At 35.8% G+C, this 13,192-nt stretch overlaps 1 protein-coding gene across 2 annotated transcripts in view; it reads right to left on the reverse strand.

Annotated features, from left to right (window-relative positions):
• Nucleotides 1–489: 489 nt before the first annotated feature.
• LOC128679834 (ethanolaminephosphotransferase 1-like) overlaps nt 490–13,192 on the reverse strand; it is a 30,383-nt gene continuing 17,680 nt past the window's right edge. The window contains exons 1-9 of one of the 2 annotated variants that reach the window (XM_053762292.1): nt 6,762–7,041; nt 5,515–5,583; nt 4,723–4,927; nt 4,343–4,499; nt 3,681–3,789; nt 2,992–3,149; nt 2,037–2,217; nt 1,228–1,404; nt 490–624 (exon numbers count right to left, since the gene is read on the reverse strand). In XM_053762292.1, coding sequence (XP_053618267.1) covers nt 559–624; nt 1,228–1,404; nt 2,037–2,217; nt 2,992–3,149; nt 3,681–3,789; nt 4,343–4,499; nt 4,723–4,927; nt 5,515–5,583; nt 6,762–6,824 — 1,185 coding nt within the window. In that variant the 5' untranslated portion in view covers nt 6,825–7,041 and the 3' untranslated portion in view covers nt 490–558. Of the gene's footprint in view, nt 625–1,227; nt 1,405–2,036; nt 2,218–2,991; nt 3,150–3,680; nt 3,790–4,342; nt 4,500–4,722; nt 4,928–5,514; nt 5,584–6,761; nt 7,042–13,192 lie in introns of those variants that run through there. The other variant, XM_053762291.1, reaches the window with a different exon arrangement.

The raw sequence follows: 13,192 nt of genomic DNA on the forward strand, positions 1-13,192 counted from the left end.
ACACTGTTAAAAAAAGAGACAGCCATTATTTGTTAAAGTCAAAAGAAATAGAAATATATTTTCAACTAAATATATAATAAAATAGAACAATCTTTTTACTTGTTCAAAACGTCCACACTGCTTCTGGCGGGAAGTGGCTTCAGTTTATAAGTAAACTGTATAGCTGTCGCCCGCTTCAATTGTCTATAGTTTACAAGTAAACTAGATTTTGCCCTTAGCTTCGCCCGCGGTTGCCTGTGTTTGACCTCTGGTCATTAACTGTAATATATTCCTCATCAATAAATGGGCTAAGTCAGCAGCGGTTTAGCCGTGTGACAGACAGAAAAATAGATCGACTTTCGTATATTTATAATAATAGCATGAAAGTGTGAATATTGTTCTTTTCTCCAATTATATGTCCATTTAGGTTACCTTAATATACATGTTTATACGGTGTTTAGTTCTAATAAAAAAATCATACAAGAGTAGAAATAAAACAATCCTGGCGTGTAAAAAATACTATAATTAAAAAATAAAACTACTAAACATAATTCATTACTTAAAAAATAAACTTAAACTTCACCGTCGTTTCTCTTTGGGGACCACAAAACATCTTATATTTTGATATTCACAAATTTGCCGCACCTGAAAAAGTAAGATTAATTTTGTAATTTGGATTGTACATATGTGTCTTCAATTAATCCCAAATATAATTAGGCATTTCGGTGCCTAAATGCCTAATTATATTTGGGAAAAACATCTTAGAATACAAAATCACTTTCTCATTGCCATAGTATATGTACTTGTATCTACATTATTGTCTTTTTTGAAGTAATAAATAATCTGTTTAGCTTTCGAAGACATGCAGGTAGGTTTTGACTTCGTATTTGAAATAGCAAATATTACAATTACTATATCCAGTTTGAGAACCATGGGTACCTAAATTAAATTGCGTCAGACTGTACCCACATTGGAACATTTATTCAAATTCGTAATTTTACATTAAGTGTATTGAAAAACGTCCAGTAACACACACTATTATATACTAGGCTTTATAATGACGCTTTACGCGTCTCGCGACAATTCACTCGTGTAATATATTTTTTAATATTACCTTAATATAATTATAAAATGAGTTTGAAAAAGAACATGCAGAACTTATTTAAACAAACATCTTTTTTACCAACTAATGTATAGTAAAACTGTACACGTAAGCATTGTAAGTGAACTAAATGAACTTTTCCTCACCACACAAACCCCATAATGCACATGGGCAGCTAACGCGAACGCTGTGAACAGGTACATGACCAGCATCTCCAGGCGGGGCATGTAGAGGACGACCCACACGGCGAGGAGCAGGGGGAAGTTGAGCCAGCAGACCAGGTCGCACCGCTGGCCCGTCATGCAGGAGACTATCAGACGACTCTGGACGGGACAATAGATTAATTATGGTTAGTGGACCCTTTTTCCGAGCCTCTAAATGCGATGGTATCTTATTCTGTTCTGTATCCATTAGTAAAACTAGCAAATTGTGCGGCTAAATGTAGTGATAGTTAACGATATTTTAAGATTATTTTCCAAACTATTAACTGATTAAGAAAAAAATACGAGCACACGCATATTTCTCCCTTCTTTTGCTGCGAGTTTGTGGAGCCGTGGGAACGAACATCATTTTTGCGATATTTTTCTTAAATATTCTCTTTTTGCATTTTCGTTTATGTTTATTTGTTGTTATAAAATTATTTTGGATATATTTTTTAAAATTGAAATTCCGCTTCATAGCTTTTATTATATTAATCGACGTGAGTAAGTGGTTCTTTCTTTCGTCGAATGTGTTATGAATTACTAGGAAGTTGAGCGAGGAGACCAGGGGGCTTACCATCATCTATCAACGCGATCCACTTTACCTAGTTTAGGATCTGCATCGCAAATTCGTACCATCGAGCTAATTGTTAGTATTAATGCGATTCATTTTAGATTTCTAAATTTAACTGAGTTGTATTGGAATCGTTCCGTAAATGTTGATGTCGCAGATAAACAAAGAGAGAAATGCTCACAGAAATATTAGTGAACATGATGCCGAACATCAGCACGAAGACCCTGGGGTCGTAGGACATGACGTCATTAGGAGAGGCGACCGCCCACGTGACCACCAGGACCACCATCACTAGCATGGACCACACTGGCCTGAGGACACTGCCGAGGGTGGCGTTCTTGCCTTGGGGTGAGTGGCAGTGTCTGGAATCAAAAATGTTATTTACGCCATAATCGCTCAAACCATTGACAACAAATATATATTAATTTGCAAAAACCAATGAGTTACCTATTTTATGAATTAGTCGCATTTTTATAAAATACATAACTAATCAAATATTTATCCCTTAATTACATACTTGTCACCGACTTCCATTCAAGCAGTAGGCAGAATGTCTTATTGTGTTATTTCATGATTTTGAGTATCATGGATGTCGGTTCACAATTCAAAAAATAATAATTTATATGATATGTCCACCATTTGTACAGTCAACAGCACATCAATCTACTTAAAATCATCGCAAATTCACTCGTATTACCACCGCGTAGAGGTCCATGAAACGTGCACTCACGGTCTTTTTTTTTAAGTTTATTTAGTTTTATTCACAATTATTTTAGTTTAATTTAGTTTTATGGTGGATATATTTTTGTCTCTATGGTGGATATATTTTAGTTTTATGGTGGATGTCTGGCACTTATAGATAGTGTGAGAAAAATAAATATTTTTTTTAAATAAAGTGTTACGATTACATGAAGAATAAATTAATCCTTAGTAAAAATTATAAATGCGAAAGTAAGTTTGTTTGTTTGTTACCGCTTCATGCTCTATCTGCGTCAACCAATTTACTTGAAATTTTGCATACATGTTTGAAGTGTGGAGAAGGACATAGGGTACCTTTCATCCCGGAAAAATAACTGTTTCCGTGGAAAATTTACGCTGGCGAAGCGGCGAGTAACAGCTAGTAGTGGATAACATACAAATAGATGTTATAAACCGCAATGGGCAGGGTTGTCAATAGTCCGGTCAGGTGGATTGCGATCTCCATGACCCTCACCAGGGTGAGGTTCCCGAACAGGTACACCTTGTACACGCCGGGCCCGCACAGGCACGGCCCGAAGAACAGGAGCGTCGACAACTGGGAGATATAACCAAATCAAATTTAGTTATTACGAGCTTTTATATAACTCGCAATGTAGTAATCTGTACTATTATTATAAAGAGGTAAGCGTTTGTATGTTTGAGGCGGGCGATCTCCGAAACTACCGAACCGATGTCAAAAATTATTTCACCATTAGAATGGTACATTATCCAATAATGCTATAGGCTATATTTTATCACAAAATTCCCGCGGGAGCGAAGCCCCGGGCAACAACTATAATTCCTATATTTTGGGTGGAATCTTGCATCTTTAGTTTGGATGACAACGCATTATTTTGATATGACCAGATGGTGCATCCAGGAATGGCTCCAAACGTGGGAACTCCTCAACGGTTTCGTTGCACATAACATATCCAAGAAGGGTTGACACCAGACGCGGCCGGTTGTCTTGTGATCTTTGAAATTTAAGGGTTATTCTTTACGATGACCCCTGGGGTTCGTGACGTTACGGCCTCGAATTCAACCAGGAACATGCGGAAATGAGAAAGTAAGAGATAGAGATACTCACCCACATGCTAAAGTCGTACCCCCACGGTAAATAAAGGGTCTTGGTAGTATATTTCTCAATATGACTGATGTAGAAATTTAGCACCACGCTAATCACTTGTAAGAATGCTCTGCAAACGAAATCTATTATCAAAACGGAGCATTGGAGGTGATATTTAGTAGACAGAGATAGGTGAAGGACTAGAATGCTGACTACTTTTAGAGTCGTGTGTCATTACCATTGCTCAGTTACGCTTCTTTGTTTTATCATATGTGGACAGACAACGCAGAAATTTTACGTAGTTTCGATGTACGTCATGTCAAAACCTACAACATAATGATAGACAGATAAATCGTTTATTTGTAGAGATAGCAACACAAAACACAACACAATCAGACACAATGACACAAATAAATTACAAAAAATACAGAAAGAACACATTACAGCGGTAAGTGTCCTGTGTTAAGTGAAATCTGTGTCCGTCTCCAACATGGACGCCTCAACGTGACCACGACCGCTCTGTCAAGAGCGAAACGACAGAGAAGAAGTCCTATGTTGCAGCAATACAAAAAGGCCCGTCTCAGTACTCGTCCATACATTGATTTTCAATTGAGCACGAAGGACCTACAACGTGTTGCGACGTCGCAACAGAGTACGACTGAGCAATGAGTCATGACTCTTACCTGAATATAGGCACAGAAAACTCATGGTCCCTTCCGAACAGGGAGAAGAGGCAGTAGGGGATCAGAAACACGATGAAGGAGTCCAGGCCGTGGTCAAACATCTCCCCCAGGGGTCCAGACACTCCGATACGACGCGCTTGCTTGCCGTCAATGCCATCTGAAGAGAGAGATAGATATAGAAGAGGTTTGGTGCTATGTAAATTCGATGAGTACAAACTTTTAAAATGTTCCTATTTCACAATTATAGGATGCAACTGACATGACATCCAGTGGCAGTAGTCGCATTAGTGAACTGTGAACTGACAAACTGTAACCAGAAGCAAGTCAAGAAAATTGTATGTTATTTTTGGTGCAATTATATAGAGTGTAATTTTACTTACCTAAGTTATAGGCCAAGAATAACATCACCCCACAAGTGGGGAACACCCAGTGCGGCACACCGCTCTGGTCATAGTTGACCACTGCCCCTGGGCCCCCTGATGCGGTGTACCCGTAGTCGTAGACCCAGAGGAGGGCGACGTCCACCACCATGCAGAGGAAACCAAGAAACGTCAGCAGGTTTGGGGCTATCCGTTTTGGTATGAGCTGTAATTAATTTTTTTTTGTATACGGTGGTGTGAAGTACACAAATTTAAAACATACGTGAAAATCATATAATTTTTAAGTATTGTTTGCTCTTTATATATTTGTCATAATTTTGTCAATACGCTTTTATTTATTTAGTACTAGCTGCGCCCTGGGGCTTCGCTCCCGTGGGAATTTCGGGATAAAAAGTAGCTTATATGTAGTCCAGGTTTTATTCTACCCGTGTACCAAATTTCATAACAATCCGTGCAGTAGATTTTGCGTGAAAGAGTAGCAAACATACACACACAAATAGATACACCATTACATTCTCACAAACTTTCGCATTTGTAATATTAGTAGGATGTATGTATTTATTAAATACAATACCTTATATCCTACTATACTTTCCTTATCCTGTTATAAAACATAAAGTCCTCTGCCGCGGCTGTCTGTTCGCGATAAACTCAAAAACTACCGCACGGATTTTGATGCGGGTTTTCACCAAAAAATTGAGTCCTGAGGAAGGTTTAGGTGTATAGTTTACTATGGTTTTACCCGAGCGAGGCCGAGATGGGCCGCTAGTTGTAAATATATTATCTAATTACCTTGACAGCGGCGTTCCAAGACGGGTGCATAACATAGTTGCTGAGTGGGCTCGTGTCTATAGCACTGTACTGAAACAAAACTTATGTGTATATATTTATACTTACCACGAAGTTCATTGTAAAATGTGTAAAATTCGGTGGTGATTAAGACCGTCCGCAAAGGTTCCAGGTTCGACCCTGCTCGTGCCACATGATTTTGTATACCAATTTAACTCGTGTATAATAGTTTTTATAGACCACTTGCTTTCCGGTGAATGAAAATATACATCGTGAGGAAACCTGCACAACGGTTGACAATTTAAGTTCACTATAGTGTGTATACGATTACTTGCCACTAGAAGCGGTATGTTGTCATAAAAGTTATGTCAGATGCCTTTAGGTGACTTGAATAAAATTTAACACCAGTGTTAGTAATTAACACACACGAAAAGAAAGAAGTTTAGATTTCAAGTGTATTAAAAAAATGAAAATATGTATATTTCAAAGATTTTATTGCCAATAAAATGCCATTGTCCAGTTAATTTTTCAAATTCAATTCAAAAATATTTTATTAAACTCCACAAGTTACACAATCAGATAACACATTAACAGTAAAAAGATAAAACAATTACAAAAACTTGTTGGAGTCCTGGAGACTCAAACTAGGCCGGAACCTGTATCTTGGGCCACCAGGTCCCCTTGTTACTTCCGATGTTTACAAATGTGAAGTTACACAGTGTTCTTTTATACATATATATATATTTATTTATTTATTTAAGACATGATTTCCAAAATGCTCTCCGTAGCCTCATAATCTAAATCAATGAACCATTTTTTAAGTTTTAGTTGAAATTCTTTTTTTCTACAATTATATAAATCCAATTTCTTATTAATAATATTATACAACATTCCTCCACGAAAATCATAAAATTTATGTGCAAACGACGTATTTACGAATATACGCTCACAGACTGCGTACTTTCTTCTTTTCACGTCCATATCTTTCTTTACATTTGCCAAAAGGGTAGAGTGTATACGAGTAACCGTTGCCGATATATATAGCTGTCTAACTGTCAATACTCCTGCCTCTTGGTAAAGTTTAGCTGTGGGATAAAGTCGCGGTTTAGACAAGCTAACTTTGAGTATTAGTCTTTGCGCCCTTTTCACAAACTACAGCTGTTAAAATCATCGCAAAGAGTAGGACGCTATACTTTGAACCTTTAGGCTACAGACGGGCCCTTTACTAGTGTCTATGGTTTTCCACTAACCTTATAACTATCCAATCCATTTAAATGTTCCTTACTTAAATACTTGTACTCAAACATTTTCATTTATTAACCATTCAACATACAACACAATTAAAATTATCACTTATAATATGGTCTAAGTTTAAAAACAAAAATACACGTCATATATCACATATATTTAATAAGTATGATTATTAACACAATGTAATAAAGTCTAAATTTAAACATCTAAGAGACACTATTTAGTTTTAAAAAATGTAGTTTTTATGCAATACGTGTCACTGGCCGTTAATACTGAGACATCACTGATTAGAGATACTTAACTTGTTTGGTTGGTATTGATATGGAATATCTATGTGGGAGTAAACAGGTCTTTACTGTGACCTAAATATAATCTTGTTTTGAAATTTTTTAAACATAGGTACGTAACAGTCTATTGTTCTTCCTACATTTGTATTCATGTTTTTTAAAAGTTAATAAGTAATATAGTTGAGTTCGTATCTCTTAACACAAGTCTCGAATTTACGCTAACTCAATCTGTTTCCCTATATATTTATTTATTTAAGTTAAATGCAATTTATATTACATAGTTTTGTAATCAACAAATTAAAAAATATTATAATCAATCTCATGTCCTGATTATTCTAATTAAAAAAAGCTCTTAATGTTAGATATATTTAAAAAAGATGAAAATCAACTCTTTTCTTCAAAGTTTATTATGTTTATAAGTACTGATGTACTAATTTTTTTACTGTTTATTTTTGAATGTTGTGTCAAACTATAAATAATATTATTGCATAATTTATTAAGTAGCAGATAATCGCATTTTTGTTGGTCAGTTATGAAGGACAAGTATGTCCGGGAGCTGATAAGATAGTGCATCGTACGATAAAATTCGCTTAAGTCATTTCATGCGTACTCTAGACGATACTATTCATTGAATTCTTTTTTTAAACATTTTCTTTTCTCGTATGCCAGCCAGCACTTCAGATTTTTTGATACACAGTACACTATACATAGGTATGTATATGTAGGTATGTATGGTTACAAGTATAGGTATGTACTTTAAATCATAAGTAGGTACTTAACATATGGTTTACTTAAATATAAAAAAACTATCACTCTTCATAATTGTATAGTATCTGCGCCGCTGATGCAGTATGTTAGTTTTAAAAAATGTGTATTTCGAGCGTATAATTTCTGAACTCCATGACCAATGAAATGACCCAGGAAATTCCAAAATTCTATCTAATCTGTTCTCCTGAAACTCTATGCTGTCCTGGTGCGAAATATGTTTCGTAACGCGCTATTAAAATAACCTACATTGCACATGACATCATTTAGCGTTGCATCGGTTGATTGCAATTAATAACGCCGACTGCAGTCAATTGTGCTAAAAATTAATTTATTATGCGTCTAGTGGTGAATTAATGGTTGAAAATTTGACAGGAATTTATGCGTAATAACCAACAGACTAGAGGAGAGCTAGCGGCACTCATGTAAGGCTTCTTGGTCATAGCTGAGGGCCGAGGGTCGTGGTCATTACATGGAATGAAACACATATTGATGTTAAATGTTATGTTAGCTTGACTACATATTTTAATATAGGTAACTCAATTTTGAAACAAAAAGTCGCTTGACCCATATAGCCTTTCAACCGTCGATATAGTAACTAATGGGCCTTCCCGGCTTCGCTCGGGTAAAGCATATAAACTATACAACTAAACCATCCTCAGTAATCACTCTATTGGTGAAAATTGCGCCAGAGGATTTGGTTCTATAATTGTAATTAGCAGTCTGTACCAACACTACAGATAAAATTATCGCTATAATTACTAACCAAAGTCATTATACAGGTTTATAACTACCTAAATTTATTTTGGCTGTGGTGAAATATTGCAAATAACGTAAGGCGATACCTCCTAAAAGGGTGGTCACCCCTACAGACGGACCGGCTTTTAGCAAAACAAGTAGAAGTCATTGCTTATTGCATTATATTGATAGAGATATTCGTAAAGTGCTCTTAAAATAGACTTTCTTTACGAGAAAGAAGAAATTTGTTGGTATATAATGTACTGTTTAGGTACATTGCGATGCGTCAGTCAAATTCGATGCATTCTTGTAAATTAGTATTTCATAATGAGTTCGTATTCGAACTTCCAACGCATCGTACATTCTCACTGTTATTCATAAATCATAATCGGTTTAGCAAGTTTTTCGGACATTATTTTCCTAAAAAACAGTTTATCATGTATCAATTATAATTCTTCAAAATGTCCTCCTCGCTTATGAAATTAATGATGTAGACACTTCATTGAGTTCTTATCTTATTTTTACCAAACTTTCCAGAATAAAAAATACCAAAAGTGCGTAGATAAGTTCGAAAATACTCAAGTAAGTCTCGAAAGAATTTTATGAACTAGGAGGTACCTTATTCCTGGTAGAAGATAGAAAAGTACCAGGAGTCCAGACACATACAAGAGGAAGCGTAAATAGGTGTGAGACTGAGACCATCCGGCACGACGGACTAATGCGTTTGACTACTGACCAAGCAACAAGCAAAAGTCTAGAAGCATACAGTTTTCTGTACTATCAGTAGTGAAACAAATAATGATGCTGAACGTTTCGCTGAAATAGGAATAGATACAGAATGAAATAATATTAATAGAAAGTGAAGGTCAATTAACTTTTAAAATATATTTGACTCTATGTTCTTTAGTTCTAGCTAGATTTCATTTAATTTGTTCCTTTTAAATTTAGTTGTGACCTTCAAAGACATAAAAACTATCAAAGGTCAAATCTACTAAGGCGTTATAAAACAAAGGAGTTCGATCCCGCTGCAGTCTGTGACTTCGGTTCTATTAAATAAATTAATTCGTCCACAGCTGATGAGGCGACTAGACGTCCTAACAGACGGCCGGTCACGTGCGATGCAAATGGAAATGGCCTTAGTTGTTTTAATTTAAACTAATGTTCACTTATATTTTGCTATTTATTTGTCTGTACGTGGGTAGAAGAGAAAATACGCTTGGTATATTGAAATTAAGCGAGTTAGCAACACATTGTGTTTGTTTTTACTCGACTGTGTCACAAGAAAGGTAAAAGTTTGAATTGACTTCTACTTAACTACTTCTACTTGATGATCATCATCTCTTATCGTGTTGAATGTCTATCGTGTCTTTTGTGCTTGTATGATTTGAACTTTGAAATAAGGTATTCGCTTCCCCAAATTGATAATGTAACAGAAAAAAATAAAAATAAAAAATAGCAACAAAATAAATTAAAAAGTACCAGGTTAACATAAACAACTTGGAAATTCGGCTGATCGATACGACACCTGTGCGTTGCCAGGGCGACGCTCCGGAGGGCGCCACCCGACACCGGCGCGTAATTTGAAATTCGAACCGCGCCGATAATGTCTGTTGCCAGTGCCGCGAGCTATTCCCGACCAAATTACGTATTTCGGGGGATGGATGTCTTTTTGGATAATTAACGAACATCAGTGATCGACTTGCGTTTAAATTTTGAATTTGGAAGGTCGGAAATCGGAAGTGGCGATCCATAGTTTCTGCCTACCCTTAGATAATAACTGTGATATACAAAAATTAAGTATAAATCAAATAAGTTGACCTTTCAGTCGACATCACTGAATTCCGCCATTTTTTTTTGTAATAAAGTTAAATAGATAAATGAATAAATAAATATAGCCAGACATTTTGTATCCTACGTAATTTGCTGGTTTATGGAACACTTGTAGGGCAATAACGTAGGCGGCAATCCTGGACCAAACCAAGTAAAATAATCAGGTAAGTATGCAAATAGCAGTAACAAAAAGCAACTAATTTTAATGACAAAGAACACAAAGTATGACGCCGTCATGTATCAGGGTGACCAATCGGCCACATTGGACACATTTTCATGGTATATTAACACAATTTGGTGTTTCTACAATTACATAACTGAACCTATTTTGACGAATTATAGGTGGCACAGAGACTAGGCATTCATGAGCAACTAGTACTAGTTAAACGCAGGTCAAATTACCCGTTTATATGGATTTCAGTAGGTTTATGTGCCGCTTGATGTAATTGATATTAGCATTTATTTTGAATTAATATTTTTCAAGATATTTACAGATCAACTGTGTATTCAGTATCAGTGTCGCCACGCTCCACGTGACAGAGAAATCTGTTGTAATGTATCGGGTTACGGAGAAACCTCTATATACTCGTATCATCTAACTCGACTATTGTTTGGGAAATTGGCGTTCGTGCCTGTTATGTTTGCCTAGTACTCCTATATAAAATTACTAGGTGTTGTCCGCAGCTCTACCCGCGGTTGCTATATTTGACCTCGGGTTTATATCCTCGTTAGTCACAAAAAAGTTAAGGTTTTGTCACTATCGCACTTTATAAATATTTGCCATTAACAGAAAGAGACAAAACATACTTTAGCTGTGTGTTTTAATTGTTTAGATAAAAAGAACGTTCTCGATGTCGCTTCAATTTGTACCTAACCTTTTTTGAAAAACTATAACTATAATTTAGATTACCTATATATAGTGCAATGTTGTCGTTATAAATCTGTTCTGTTATTATATGCGTACCAATTATATAAATATGAGTTTGTTCGTCCTTCATTCACGTCAAAACTGAGCAACTTTTTTTTTGTGGAGGTATTTGAACAGCTGGAGAGTGAATTATGCTACCTTTACTTTTACCTTACTTTATCCAGGGAAAACAGGTAATATCTAAATAAATATCTATTGGGACTAACATAATTAAGTACGCAATAATTGGCTGCACTAATTTACAAACATTTATTTGGAGGCAATCATGGTTTCCGCTAACACAACGCACAAAAAGACATACATTCTAACACCAATGTTGACTTTACGAGTAATTGACTTACAAAGTTAAATAGGGTTGTCAAAATTAAACAGATATAATGTCCGCTCCAAAATAGTTAAGTACGCGAAATAATTCCCCGCGGACTCTGGATCGTGAATTGGTTTATTCCATTTTGTACACCTGTGTGAAATCACCCAGGTGTACAACGTGGAATATCGAGCGTCCTTATTTAACCTCGGACTAATATCACCCGGGTGATATGACTAAGGTGAATTGTGTCGACTATTTAGTCTCCATTATTCACCTTAGAATAAACTGTTCCTGTGTCCTTAGAATAAATAATTCATGGACTTTTATAGTACAATACGGACAAAACTCTTCTTTTTGTGATAAGTACATAATATTCGACCAATGAAAAAAAGAAAAAACCACCGGCTACACTTATGGCTCTATCGTCGGTATCGTTTCGTATAATTATTATGTCTAGGTTCGTATCCAAAATTCCTGCCTTAAATAAATAGCAAAACAAATAAATAAATATATAAATAAATATATTACGACAAATCACACAGATTGAGCTAGCCCCAAAGTAAGTTCGAGACTTGTGTTATGGGATACTAACTCAACGATACTATATTTTATAACAAATATATATATAGATAAACATCCAAGACCCGGGCCAATCAGAAAAAGATCATTTTCCACCATGACCCGACCGGGGATCGAACCCGGGACCTCTCGGTTCAGTGGCAAGCACTTTACCACTGCGCCACCGAGGTCGTCAAACAAAAGACGTCAAAAACAAGAGACGAGTCTTTTGTTTTGTTATATAAATCGCAGTGGTGTTGACAACCCTACAGCTAGCCGTGTTATCGACTGATCGCTTACAAGTCAATAATTGCGATATTTTTAGACGCTAGACACAATAACATAATCGGCTATACTGGAGTTTGTTGTTACAATCTCGCGAACTAACGCATGGAACAGCTTATTAGCTGCTTATGTTATACTAACTGCACCATAAAAAAAGATTAGGTAATTAGATTGAAGATCTTTATAATATTAGTGGGGATTAAGTGCGTGTCGTCCGCGTAGAATTCGGATAAGAATGTGAACTTAAAAACTGAATAAAATGTGCAGATTTTAAAATGATATATTTAATGTAGGTAGATCAAGTGATGATTTCTCTTTCTGTCTCTTTTATAGTCTATTTCAGAGCAAATTTGTCAAACTTTTAACTGAAACTTTGAATTGGAAATACTAAAAATGTACAAATATTTTGCTATTTCGCAGTCGGAAACGATACTTTTAATCATTTTGCGGCGTTCCGCCACTTCACGCCTTTGCTCGCGAGAGCGACGGTAACCGGACGCCATCTTGCGGCGCCATGACACCGCTTTGACAGCTGTCACATGGAACGGACATTTGAATGTTTGAATTTTAAATAGTTTTTTAATGTATTAATATCTAGACAGATTTGAAATTAGTCTTGGTGATACATCAAAGTCAAAACAAAAAAAATCACGCATCAATTATTCTGATTTGTTTTTTATTTAAAGAGGATATCATCATTTTTCAAGAAAGTTCTATGATAAAAAAATC

The sequence above is a fragment of the Plodia interpunctella genome, chromosome 22 (genome assembly GCF_027563975.2).
Source record: "Plodia interpunctella isolate USDA-ARS_2022_Savannah chromosome 22, ilPloInte3.2, whole genome shotgun sequence".
NCBI classification, from domain to species: Eukaryota; Metazoa; Arthropoda; class Insecta; order Lepidoptera; family Pyralidae; genus Plodia; species Plodia interpunctella.